The following is a 12659-nucleotide window of genomic DNA, read 5'->3' on the forward strand; positions in this document are numbered from 1 at the left end:
GGTCCCTAATACATGCAGTGGAACAATAAAAACAGCTTTTCAAGAACATTATTCATAATTATATGAGTCAGGGTGTAAGTTTATTTCCCAGTACTCTGTCACCGCCACTGTTAAAGAAGGACGGAGAACATTTGTAAAGGGCATCTCTGAGTCAGAGATTAGGGCTGCCATCAGCATCTCTGCTGGTAAAGAACATCACGGGATGATAGTTGAACCACTGACTTTTGTAAATGTTTCCAAGACTCACTGTTCTCTTTTCAGATTGTATTGTTATGTGATATTATTGCTAATCATTGAATAACCACCAGCATACCCTCAGCAGTGATTTTTAAATTATCCAAACCAAGCAAAGTCCACCTACAAGTGGGTAATTTTAGTCGTTTCAGGCTGCTAAACACTGATATTTCGCAGATGCTTGTTTAATGTGTCTTGAAAAAAAAAACATACTGAGTGCCACAGGGATGATGTATTTTTGTACGCCATTGAGAAATGTTGGAATATCTTAAGCGTGTTTTAACCACAGATTTTATTTCAGCTACCCGATGTTCAACAATGCCAACCTGCTGTATTTCCAGGTTTTAGGAGGTGGGGTTCATTGCTGCCCCTCATGCTTCCCTTTCAGATATTCACGTTTATCAAAAAAGGTCTTCTGATTTCTCATCTTCTGTTCACATTAGCATCCAAAACTTCAGGCTTGGGCCATCCAGTATCAGCCATTTTGGATATGAGTTTAAAAGTTAACCTTTACACTGATGACATTACTCTACCTTTGCATTCAGATGAACACCTTTCGCAGCATACTGAAGACTTCAGCCAGCACTCTGGTTACAAGTTAACTGGGGTGAGCGGGAAGTTATTCTGTTTAACAGTTTGATATCCCCAGCAGATTCAATCTCTACTTCCTTGCTTCATATGGAGGACAGAGGGAATGAAATATCTTGACATTATAATGGACTTATGCAGCTCAGCCCCTGTGAATACTGCCACCTTGAGGCAATATTAATGCTGAGTGACAACACATTCCCTACAGTCACAACCTTGAAAGTTCCTTCTTCTCCAGGGGACGCATGCAGGACCATTGGACATTGTTATAACAGCCAATAAAGAGTTGAGGAAGAAAAAGTCCTGCTCATTCAAGGCTGCTCAACACTGTAACGCATGGACTTGCTTAATGAAGCCTGTGAACATTTCTACAAGGGCAGTGTTGCTCCCCTTTCTCCAGTCAGTCACGGAGAAGACTGGAGTCGGTCCGAGCTCCCAGCGAGAGAGTGTGTTTGAACTGATAAAGATGTCAGAGGAGTCCCTGCTTCTTATCGCTGCTCATTGCTCGTCTCTTTCTCTCAGTACACTCAGTCTGCTGAGACTCAAGTGCCTTTGACAGCCCCTCTTTCTACCACACTTCTCTTAAGCCTCTGCAACCTGTCCACACAAGCATGAGCCTGCAGGCGAGGTAACACCTGACCCGGCTCTGTGTCAGACTCACTGATCACCTAATAGCGATATGAATGAACGAGATGCAGGTGATGCAAGTGTATATCAGGCCACAGTTCAATGAAGTTACCTGAGAGAGGGATGCTCTGCTGCAGTGCGTCCCATGCCAGAGAAATGAACTGCCTGCTGGCATTTCTTCCATATATTCCCATCCACATGCTAAGCAGAAACAATTATGGGGAACATGGCAGCTGACATCCAGCTATCCCAACACATTATGTTGACATGCTTCCTGCTGTGACGTATCTTTGGCGAACATAGCTCCAGTTTTAACATACAAAGACAGCTGCCCTGTGCTCCACTGTGTGTCATGGTGGGACCCTCTTTGTGAATTAAACACTCTGTCATTCCGATTCACAAAGTATCATAAAAGTCCAGGAGGATCCACTGCCACATTAATCACACACATTAGGCAGCTAACGGGAGACTACTTACAGAGGACATTAAGGCTGTCTCTGGATCTAGCCCAGGAAATTAACAACTCACCAGACAGATACAATCCATGGCAGATATGAGCGATGGGAGTAGGGAGCATGAAGGTAGGTTCGGCCTGTCTCTGCCTCGTACACAGAGCTGGCTTGACAGAAGCAATTAAGCCACTCAGAGTTGGCGGCGTAAGCTACACCACCCACTTCAATGTGAGCGGAATGTCTGCGCACGGACCTCCACCATGGCAGCAGAGCGGAGCGTAAGCCTGACTAACTGTGATCCAGGGCAAACAAGAAGACAGAATATGTGCCGAGGAAACTCATAAATACATAACTGTGCTGCTTGTATCATTATTTGAACAAGACAGCTCTCAGCAAGAGCACATATCTGCCAAGGCAAACTTTCGGCTCCTGCCACTGTGGTGTTTGGGCCCTCGTCAAAGCTGCGAGCAGCAAAGTGACCCCTTGCACACCCGAACATGCTAAGGTGTGTTGCTGAGGGATTTTGCATTAGGGAGCAATGTAATGTGTACACTGTGGTGCAATCATCCCTTCCTCCATCTACTAGATGGTGCTAGAGAACAAACTCTGCACTTTTCAGTAATCCTGCTGACAGGCAAAAAAAACAAACAGGGAGATGTCGACGTCTGACAGGTGATACACAGTAACGATTTCAGAGGTTCTACAGTGACAGCAGTCGCCTGCTTTGGTGAAACAACTCCTACATTGAACTCTGAGAGTGAGCTAAAATATTAAAGCAGTGAGCTGAAAGGAGCTCCATTGATCTTTGGACATCTAAAAGTGAAAGCTTACTGGGATCCTCACAAGGATCGACCTTCTTAATGTACAAGAAGGAATCAAACGTGGAAAGGGTGGTGCATTTGAATGGTCCTCCCTTTGCTAATCAAGTCTGATTTCCACTCCTTGAATGGATGACTGGATGTGTATAAAACCAAGATCTGACCAAAAGTAAAAAACCTGAAGAACAACAGGAATCATGAGGCTTCTCGGGATCATTAAAACCAAGCTGACGGTTCCAGGAGATCAGAGCTCGGAAGCCTCAAGTGGTGAACGAGCCATCCGTCATCTCCAGCCAGAAAATCAGAACCATCACGTAATCATTTTGATCTGGCACTCACATCGCCATGCTACTCCTACAGTGCTAGGGCAGCTATTCATAGCACCCAAAAAAAACGAGGCTTGATCAAATTTAGCACGCACTGAATTATTGACGAGGCAGTTTGTGACTTGTAAATTGTACATACAGTTTTAAGCGTGTGTAAACAGAACAAAATATAATAAGAAATACAAGCTGTGAAATTCTGCCTTGAATCATTTTCCATCTTCACTATGTCAGGTTTGCCTTGCTCTAAACAACACAAGTATGCACAGTCTCCATATATGTAGCCTGCACGTTCCCTTATATCAGTTAATGTGCGTAAAGGCAATTGGTGTTTTTTTTTTGAGACACTCGTTTATACATGCAGTTCCTGAAATGTCAACACAATTAATCCAGACACCAGAACAACAATGCAGCAAAATTTATTTAAACAAAACAACACTATGAAGAAGTTTGAAGAGTAAAATATGACCTTGGGTATTTTTTTTTTCCCCAAATTCCTTGTAATTATAAGCCTCAAGTGAGTGCATCATTTTATGTGCACAGTGATTCATTATTCAGGTTTAATGTCACTCTGTGTTTACTCTCCGTGAGAGAGCAGTGAGCATGCAGGATGAATGCTCGGACCCAAAATCCCACAGGCAGAGCTGTGACTGTTTCCTTTCAAACATCTTTTTAAACCTGCGGTTTAATTTCCCTGTGGAACTCTCTTAACCATCCCTGACTCACATATCAGACATGATAAAGTGGATCGAAGAGGCGAAATATCCTCTTTTTGATTCCACTGCTGTGTGATGTTGGCAGTTTCAAACAAGCGAAGAATACTGGAAGGAACTCTTAGCACAGCAGGGTGTCATTTCTAGATGCTGTGCAACATCTCAACTACTTATCTAATCGAAAACAGACCACAGGCGGACTGCGTTTTTAATTTATCGTATGGATGATTTAGGAGCTAATGAGACTCTGCTGGAGAGAGAGACTCGTAGTAAAGTTAGTGAGACCAGCATTCATCTTTATAATGTTGTTGTGCCCCAGGTCTATAAATATGAGAAATCTCCAGCGAGCTGTCAGCAGTCGCTGCTCATCAAACACACACTTTCATGTTGTTTGCTGGTGTTTGTTTATCCTCTCTGAAGGATTTGTATAGATGTGCTAAACATAGAAAATTTGTCATCTGTATCAGTTTTATGTTCATTGGTCACAAATAAGCTTTAATTCAGTATTTTTTAGTGCTTCACAATTCCTGGATAGTATTTGGAGTTATCAAATACATATGTTTTTGTTGTTGTTTTTCATGATTTGTGACTGGTTGCTGCATTTGCTCTGCCACTGCACTGCCAACATTTATTATTTGATTAAATGAAGTATTATCGTTGACTACGTTTGATCAGTTCCATATGAATGAAGGGAAATGTGCACGATGACTCCAGCTTTCCAGGAGCATCAGTTAATGTCATTAGTCTGTTTTCGTGATCATACTTTGATATATAAGGCTGTGCAATAAAATCCATCCATCCATCCATCCATCCATCTTCCACCCCTTATTCTGTCAAGGGTTGCCAGGGGGTGGATCCTATCACAGCAGCCTTCGGGTGCGATGTGTGGTTCACCATGGACGGGTCGCCAATCCATCATAGGGCCAACACATATAGACAGACAACCATTGGCTCTCACAGCCGCGCCTACAGTCAATTTAGAGAATCCAATTAGCCTCGTCCCCTCTTGATGTCTTTGGACTGCGAGAGGAAGCTGGAGTACCAGAGAGAACCCACGCAGGTACAGGAAGAACATGCAGACTCACGCAGAAAGACCCGGGCTTGAGCCGGGGCTCGAACCCTCTTGCTGTGAGGGGACAGTGCTAACCACTGCACCACTGTGCTGCCCTTGCAATAAAGTCAAGAGAGCATTATATTTCAATATTTTTTCACAATACTCAATCAATATTTCAATCCTTTGTATTGTACATCTAATGTATTGTGCTAAAATCATATTTTGAGTATGTGTATGTTATGGCATCTACACAGTATTTTGGCATTTTGCTGATCAGTGGGGGAACTTAAATGCAATTTATTTTTAATATGATGTTGTGGCAGCTACATTTAGTGTGCTTCATAGCAGTTGCTACCTCGACGACAATATTGCAGTATATGTATCTGATTAAGACGATATTCTGAGTAAGCCACTGCCATGGAAACAACATTTTCGAATGACCTTAACCTGGATAATGTCCTCGTTATGGTAAGCAAAAGTCATGTGGGGAGTTGGACTTTGTCCTCTTATCAAGCGTGTTTCCAGACTTGTATTCACAGCATGTTGTGACACATATGACAGGCAGACTGTTTCATGACACACAGTCCAGCTTCAAGCAAGTATTAAAAACGCCTCTGACAGCACTCAAAACGTGCTGCTCATAACATGACAGAAATAACTGCATGACAAAATGTGCAGCGGAACGTTGACGTAGAAGATGGTAACGTTGGACTTTGCTCTGTAGCATATAAACGGGAATCTGACTGTAACATTCCAGAGGAAACTCAAGTAAACACCTAAATGATGATTCAGAATAGTTTAATATTCAGATTATTGACATCTACGTAAACGCAGCCACTGTAACAGCAACTTTGCATTGCATAATCATTCCCAAAAATTGGAATGTAAATTTTGAATCAAATAGTTTTGACTCAATTTGACTGTGGACTGATCAATACAATGTGATGTACTTAAATTAGACTACCCTGGTGGTAGATAGCAGGTTGGTTTTTCCAGCTCTGTTCTCAAAATATTTCATTAAAGTATTGCAATATTTATCGTATAATATCATATCACAATACACTGTGGTAAAATCTTTTTGTGGTATATATGGTACCATGAGGTCCTCGCCAATACCCAGCTCTAAAATCTAGCCATCTGTGCTAGTCCGAAAAAAAAAACTTCAATAAAAAATACTTGAAGCAAATGATGGATCTCAGAAGAGAAGCAGGTGCTCATACTCACTTTGACCACATCTTCGTCTGCGGAGCGACACTTGACTGCTTCGGAGACATCAATAACAGAGGCGTCTATTCCGATGGTCACCACCTTCACTGGGACAGCCACCGTCTTCCCAGTCAGGACGGCCGTGTTCAAAATCTCAGAGTCCTGGAGAGGCAAAGAACACAGAAATATGTATTCTGCCTGGTAACAGACTAATAGCAATTATGAGCTGCAAAGACAGGGAGAAAGTGCGAAAGTCAAAGACAGAGCTGGAAATGAAAATAGGGAAAATGAGAACCACAGGTGGGTGGACGGCTCATGAGGGATGGCTGCTGGTGAGCATGTTGTCCGTGACACTGTCTAGATGGAACTCCTCTGTCTCTGTGAAAAGATTTTAAGTTAAAAACTCAGCATTGAGTTTGGATCAAGTGAGGTTCCATCATTATTTGGGCGTCATTAAAATGATTGTGCCTTTATCAGACTGAACGTTTCTCTCACTACTGAGCTCTCCAGCCATCTAATTGATGAACACCATTAGCATGACATTGTGGTTGGCTAGTTGCTATAATTACAGATTGGACGATAACACTGACTGTAGGTTATTGACAGCGGACAAATGAATGCTGAGTGAATTATACCTCATGTGGGAAAAATGATTCATGCTCTGCTGCTTGAGTGTTTTCTTTGAATCATTCGCTCCTCTGCTCCGACACATCATGAATAACATCACGAGTGTCTCTTACCAGGGTCGATGCAGCTTTCATTCATTTTGTACATAGATGCACAGCAATTTGCAGCCTCAGTATGGCTGTGATTACTTGCAGCTGCTTATTGTAATCATCCTGTAAAGTACAGCCAGGAGATGTCCACAGCGCACATCCCCTCTGCTGCACAATATGTTTCCTGTCGTCTCTTTTAAAACCTCACATTTCCTAACAAACTAAAGCCCTGAGCGTCCATCTTTAAAGGCCACATGGGGGCGTGAAATGTCTTGTCCCCACAGTGTAGGTAGCACATCATAAAAATAACAATACGCTTTATTGATAAGGGACTGGCCTTGACAGGGATTAAAAGGGCAGTAAATAACAGTAAGATAAACAGAAACAGGACAAATACAGGTTTTAACTGCCAAGAACTTTTGTAATAAGAGGCACCATGTCAGTCAGCAGGGGGTCGACAGACTGGCCGTGTCTGCCTGATACGGAGGGTGTGTGTCCTGGACGCTGCAGTGATGGGAACGGCGGGGAATAGCGTAATCCTCCCCCACACTAAGTCCCCTATATGAGACTCCTCACTGTCAGGTCAAAAGATTCATCCAACAACGCCACATGTGATGGAGGAAGCGGCCGAGTCAGTGGTTGCACACAAAATTCGCAGTTGGGCAAAGGTAGAGCAGCCGAGTGCTGATGGGTGCTAAGTGGGCTTTTAGCTGTGCTGAAATCAGAGGGTGGCAGCCATATTGACATTAAGATTAGGATTTATGGTATGTGTGCATGAGAGAAGTTGATGGTGACACTGTTCACTTTCTCACAAAACATATGGTGCTTGCATATTAAGATTTCGCAGAAACATTCAATTTATATAACATATTTACATCCATGTCTCCATTACTTCTCATCGGAGTCCCAATGGGTGAAACAGGCATATTTAGACCAGCACCAGCTCCAGACAGTTAATTACAGCGGTGCTTCCCAAAGCAGCAGAGGAGGTGGGCCATCGACCAGGACAGCTTGCTCAGGTGATTTAGCAAAGTACTGTACAATTAAGTGGGAAAAAAGGAACAAAAAAGAAGTACCTCCTAATAGACAGTAAAAATAAGCAAATATAACATTCATACCAAGAGTGGTTTCATGAAATTCTTAAAGGTTGTATTTAAAGTTGAGTCAGGAACATCTTGTTTAATGAAGACTTAGTTGCCTCTCCTCGATACTGCAATTTGACCCCGGATGGCGGCTGATCTTAGTCATCTAGACGGCTGGTTCTTTAGGTTAAATGGCACAGCTTCATTACTCTGAACACAAAGCTTAACCTTTCGTAGCACATGCATGTGCACGCGCGCACACACACACACACAGACACACACACACACCATAATTGACACAGAGGATAATTGGGGCCCATAACAATAAGTTTCAGGCAACGTCACTTGTTCGTGTTGGATTGCTCCTTACTCAGCCTCAAAGAATCTGCACGTCAATTACACAGATAGCAGTGGTAAATAGCTGCCACACAGGTCCTGCCTGGTACTTGGAAGCTGATATGACAGTAGTTAATGGTACTGGATGATAAAAGTCGTTGTTTTTCTCTTGGCTTTTGGGAGGCTATCACACAAAAACTCTGCACTGACTTGCTTAATTTCAATGAGTTGGAACCCCAAGACGCACAATTCTGTCTTCCTCTGTGTTGAGCAGACATCCCGGCTAGTCTACTGAGGCAGCTGCTGTTTTTCCTCTAACAGAGAGATCCAGCTTCTGAGTGATGCCTGTTGAATAAAATGTCACATGAGTTTACGGCAATAATGCTAAAACTGATAGGCTCAGACAGGACCAATCTACAGTGTGTCTTCCTGAATCACCAGGGAGGGAGGCAGGATTTGTTCTCTGCTCGGTAATCTCGATTTCTAAAGGCGTCCCTCTGTATTTGTGAGCTAGTAAATCAGAGTCATTCACAAAAAAAAAGAGCAAAGGCGGATTAAGTTTGGTCGCAAGGTTCGTAACCGCACATCAATTACCGAGATCATTCTGCTCCGAAGTGAAATGATCATTAATTGAGCCAAGAGATACCAATACATCACAAAAACACTTAATCTTCAAATGGCTTTTCATTGCAATTTTATAGACTATGACATTGTTATGCTGCAATATAACACTGCCACTGCCCCCCCACCGAGCCCCCCCAAACCACCTCATGCTGCTGACTTTGATTCAATTCTCCTTTTAGAGGATTGCTGTAAATTAATGCTGCGTCTGCTGGGATTCCTTCATTCCCACAGCGTCGTCTATAATAAATGACAAGGTAAGCGGTCGTGACCCGGTGAAAGCCGAGGCTTATGCTACATTACTGCAGCTGAAGATGACCCAGCGGGTTGTGAGCAGCACCAGGCAGAATTAAGACTCACTGGGTTCCAACAGTGACACATCATTGGTCCGCACACTCAAACACAGCACAATTAAATAAGAATTGAAGATGTCGAACAAGTCGCACTGCAGGGCTCCAATATCCAATTAATTTACTGCACCGCCTCATGCAACAACCAATATTGCGGCACTCCTATCTGACAAGAGACAATGTGCGACATTATCTCAAATACACACAAAACGCAGGGTTGCTGACTGACCTGTATTAGCCGGGAAATCCCTTTACTGGGCCGTACACACCGCCAAGTGGTAACAAGTACCAAATCTCTGGTAATGTGACACCCGTACCCTCTCAGGACAGAGGCCTAACAACATGTATCCAACTCAAAAATGCCTGACTCACCATTTCAGAACGATATTCTATAAACGACAGAGTCCACCTCTCCAATCCAGTCTGCACCAACAGTCAGAATTCATGTCGGCCAAATTACATTGAGACACGGTAAATGCTAAATTAAACTTATACTGCTTGGAAAGCGGATAAATTATGTAGATCTAGATTTGGTACCATCTTTTTGTTTCACTTAATGAGACTATCCAACATAGTTTTTGACAAATGACACATTGTGTATATTCAGAGTAGCTTGAGCCTGCTGTTCATGTCCTCATTTGCTCATGACTATTGTCTATTGTCTCAAGATTAATGTTGCAGGCAAAGAAAAAGAAACACAGCACACAGACTGCATTGTTTTGCATAACCAGGTAGTACTAAAGGCACAGTACAGAATATTACTAATTCATATTTTAGCGCAGTAGTCTCTTTAAATGGAATAGTTGGCGCTGTCTCGGCCAAGCATCCAAAAACAAAAATCAAAGCTGCAGTGACAATATAATTATTACAACTGTGAATATTATACACCAAAACAATCAGTGAGGGATATTCTCTGTCTGGCCCTTCATAAGCTTGGCCTGCCAGCTGAAAAAAACAAACTAAACCAGCAAACATAATAGGGTCTTCGCCTGAAGTACCTTCAGGCTCAGGCCCTAACTAAACAAAAAAAAAACTCTGGCATAATAATAACATATTTGAAAATATAGAGAGAATTACAAATTGCTCCTTATGCTGCATTGTGGGGTAAACATGTTTTAAATATGTAGGATTCCTGATTAGAGAATTTATTATTTTTGTTCTAATTTGATCAGGTGCCTGAGTGACAGTTTTGTGCAAGAGAAGTAAGAAAAAACTACAGACATTAAACTGATTTTAACAACACAGTATGTGTTTGGGTTTGTGCCTTCAGCCTACTGTCAGGCTCTAGGCTTGGCCCCCAAGTCTGTAGCCTAGACATAGATGTCCATTTGGACTGAACCAGGGTCCACTTACCGTCCCTCACTTTTCTGCTACTCTTCCGAGTAAGTGTAACTCAGGCTCATAGAGCTACCACGAACGTGGATATTGAGGGAAATATTTCACTTTCACTAAGACTGATCACAGACTTGGCATACGAATAAGGTAAGTTGCGGATGCCCTCATTATTTTTCTACATGTAACAAGCTTTGTAGTTCATTTGATTCTCAGTTGTTGATGCTGGTGTTTGTGCTGTTATTTATTCTGCAGTGTCACAGAGATGTCTTTGTGTTCAATAATCTGTAGGGGAACTGCCTGTCTGCTTTATCAAGGATCTCTCTGTTAACATTCTGCACGCTGCAGTGGCTGGTAATTTGTTCTGGGCCATAATTTCTGCCTGTGTCTCAGTTGGATCTGAAAATAAGTGAGATTTATGGTGTCAGCCTGAGTGACACAAGCAGCATGCGAAGTAGCGTAGCTGCCCGTCCTGGTGTGGCAATTAGCCTCTGCTTCTAGCCTGACAAAATACATCCATGTTCTGACCCAAACACACTGGCTGCTGCTGCTGAGGAAGAGGTCAAGCATTGTGTGGAGTCTGAGGGTTTTAGGCCCTGCATTATTCATGGAAGATGAAGAAAGGATGTCAAAACGTGCTTAATGTGTACAGTTATTCATCTATGGGAAGTTTTTTTATGGCCCAAAGCTAAGAGGCGGTTCAGATAAACTAGAAAAACTAAAGCTAAGAGGCAGTCCAGATAAATCAAATCAACCCCTCAAACCTGCTGCTCTGACACTTGGATTGAGTGAGTCTCGTTCAGTCATTTAAGCAAGCTAAAGTGCGTCAATACTAGAGTAATCTATGGTAAAGATGAAGTTCTGACAAACCTTTTTATCCCTTGATGAATAGCTATACAGGAGGGATTGTCATTCATATGCCAGAGACATTAAAGACCAGTCAGCTGCTGTCCTGAGGCTACTAAAGATACTAAATGAGACATGTCCTTTCATCAGCTCCTCCTTCAACATTGTGCTGTGTTCAATGTGGCACCCCAACCCCAAACCCCTTTACCCCCTCCCTGTATTCCAGTGGGCGTTTAATTGGCTAGAAGTGAGAAACATAGAGGAGAGTGGGAATAAAGGCCTCGGAAGCACCATGCAGAGCGATACATCACTGCAAGACAGCGCATTGAAGTGGTGGGATGGTTGTGAAGCCAACACTGCCTTTTAATGAGTCCGTCTCCTGCTCCCTACTCTACTCTTTCCGTTGGTGTTCCTCCAAGAATGAGTTGTCCTCTCTCTTCTTTCTCTTCTCCTAATCTCACCCCATCTGATGGGATGAGGATGGCTGCAGTGAATCTGGGCACACAAAGACCCATCTCTACTTGGCGGTCATCCCTCGCTGCCTCCTAAAACACCTCCAATCGCTTTTCAGTGGCAGTGGCCGGTCTAAGGTACATGTCGGTCAGAGATCTGAGCTGCTCATTACTGCTGGCTGTGGCCGGTAGTGAGAAGATTAACTCAGTGGCTGCCTTGAAAGTGTCAGTTTAAAAGCGAGGTAATGAGAGATCACACTGATGATCACATGGACAGGAAGAATTGGCAGCTCCAAATTAGCAAATCTGTCGAGGGATATTTTAATAGGTACCTGGGTCAATAAAAAGGCATTACAGAAAGGTCGCTTTACTTCTTGTCAGAGTACTTTGAGGAAATTCGACCACATAAAAGAGGCAGTATGTGAATGAGCTGAATCGTTAGGGACATGTAGATTGTGATCAACAGCACAATTGTAACATTTAAGGAAGGAATAGGTTTTGTACGATTTACATGCTTTTAGAAGAATTCTGGCTAGAGCTGTGAACTGCACTTATTTTATCGCCAATTTGAATTTCTAGATAAGTAAACACACAGCCTCCGGACCATTTCAAACCGACCCGCAACCTCCTCAAAGGGAGAAAAAGAAGTAACCCCCCCAAAAAACAGGAAAAAGGCAGTGTTCTGTTGCTGAATCTCTACTCAACTGATTAAACTAACTACATACTGGTATTATACAAAACTTCTGTCTACATTTGGGTTGAACTAAAAGCCTTATTCCTCACTCAAGTGACAGACTAGCAACGTTAGCTGTTGTGATAAAATGAATCCTTTAGAATTAATAGAAAAGAAGAATAAAATATGATGACTGTTCAAAGGCGGTATTTTGGATATGCCAAGAGAGTATGGCA

At 42.7% G+C, this 12659-nt stretch overlaps 1 protein-coding gene across 2 annotated transcripts in view; it reads right to left on the bottom strand.

Annotated features, from left to right (window-relative positions):
* LOC147260632 (transmembrane protein 132C) overlaps positions 1-12659 on the bottom strand; it is a 153902-nt gene that overhangs the window by 15907 nt on the left and 125336 nt on the right. For both annotated transcript variants that reach the window (XM_086207316.1, XM_086207317.1), the window contains one exon: positions 6034-6177. In XM_086207316.1, the coding sequence (XP_086063442.1) occupies positions 6034-6177 (144 nt within the window). The remainder of the gene's footprint in view (positions 1-6033; positions 6178-12659) is intronic.

Source organism: Aulostomus chinensis, chromosome 6, assembly GCF_037954235.1.
Source record: "Aulostomus chinensis isolate RoL2024-O1b breed Wild chromosome 6, RoL_Achi_v1.0, whole genome shotgun sequence".
In the NCBI taxonomy this organism is placed as follows: Eukaryota; Metazoa; Chordata; class Actinopteri; order Syngnathiformes; family Aulostomidae; genus Aulostomus; species Aulostomus chinensis.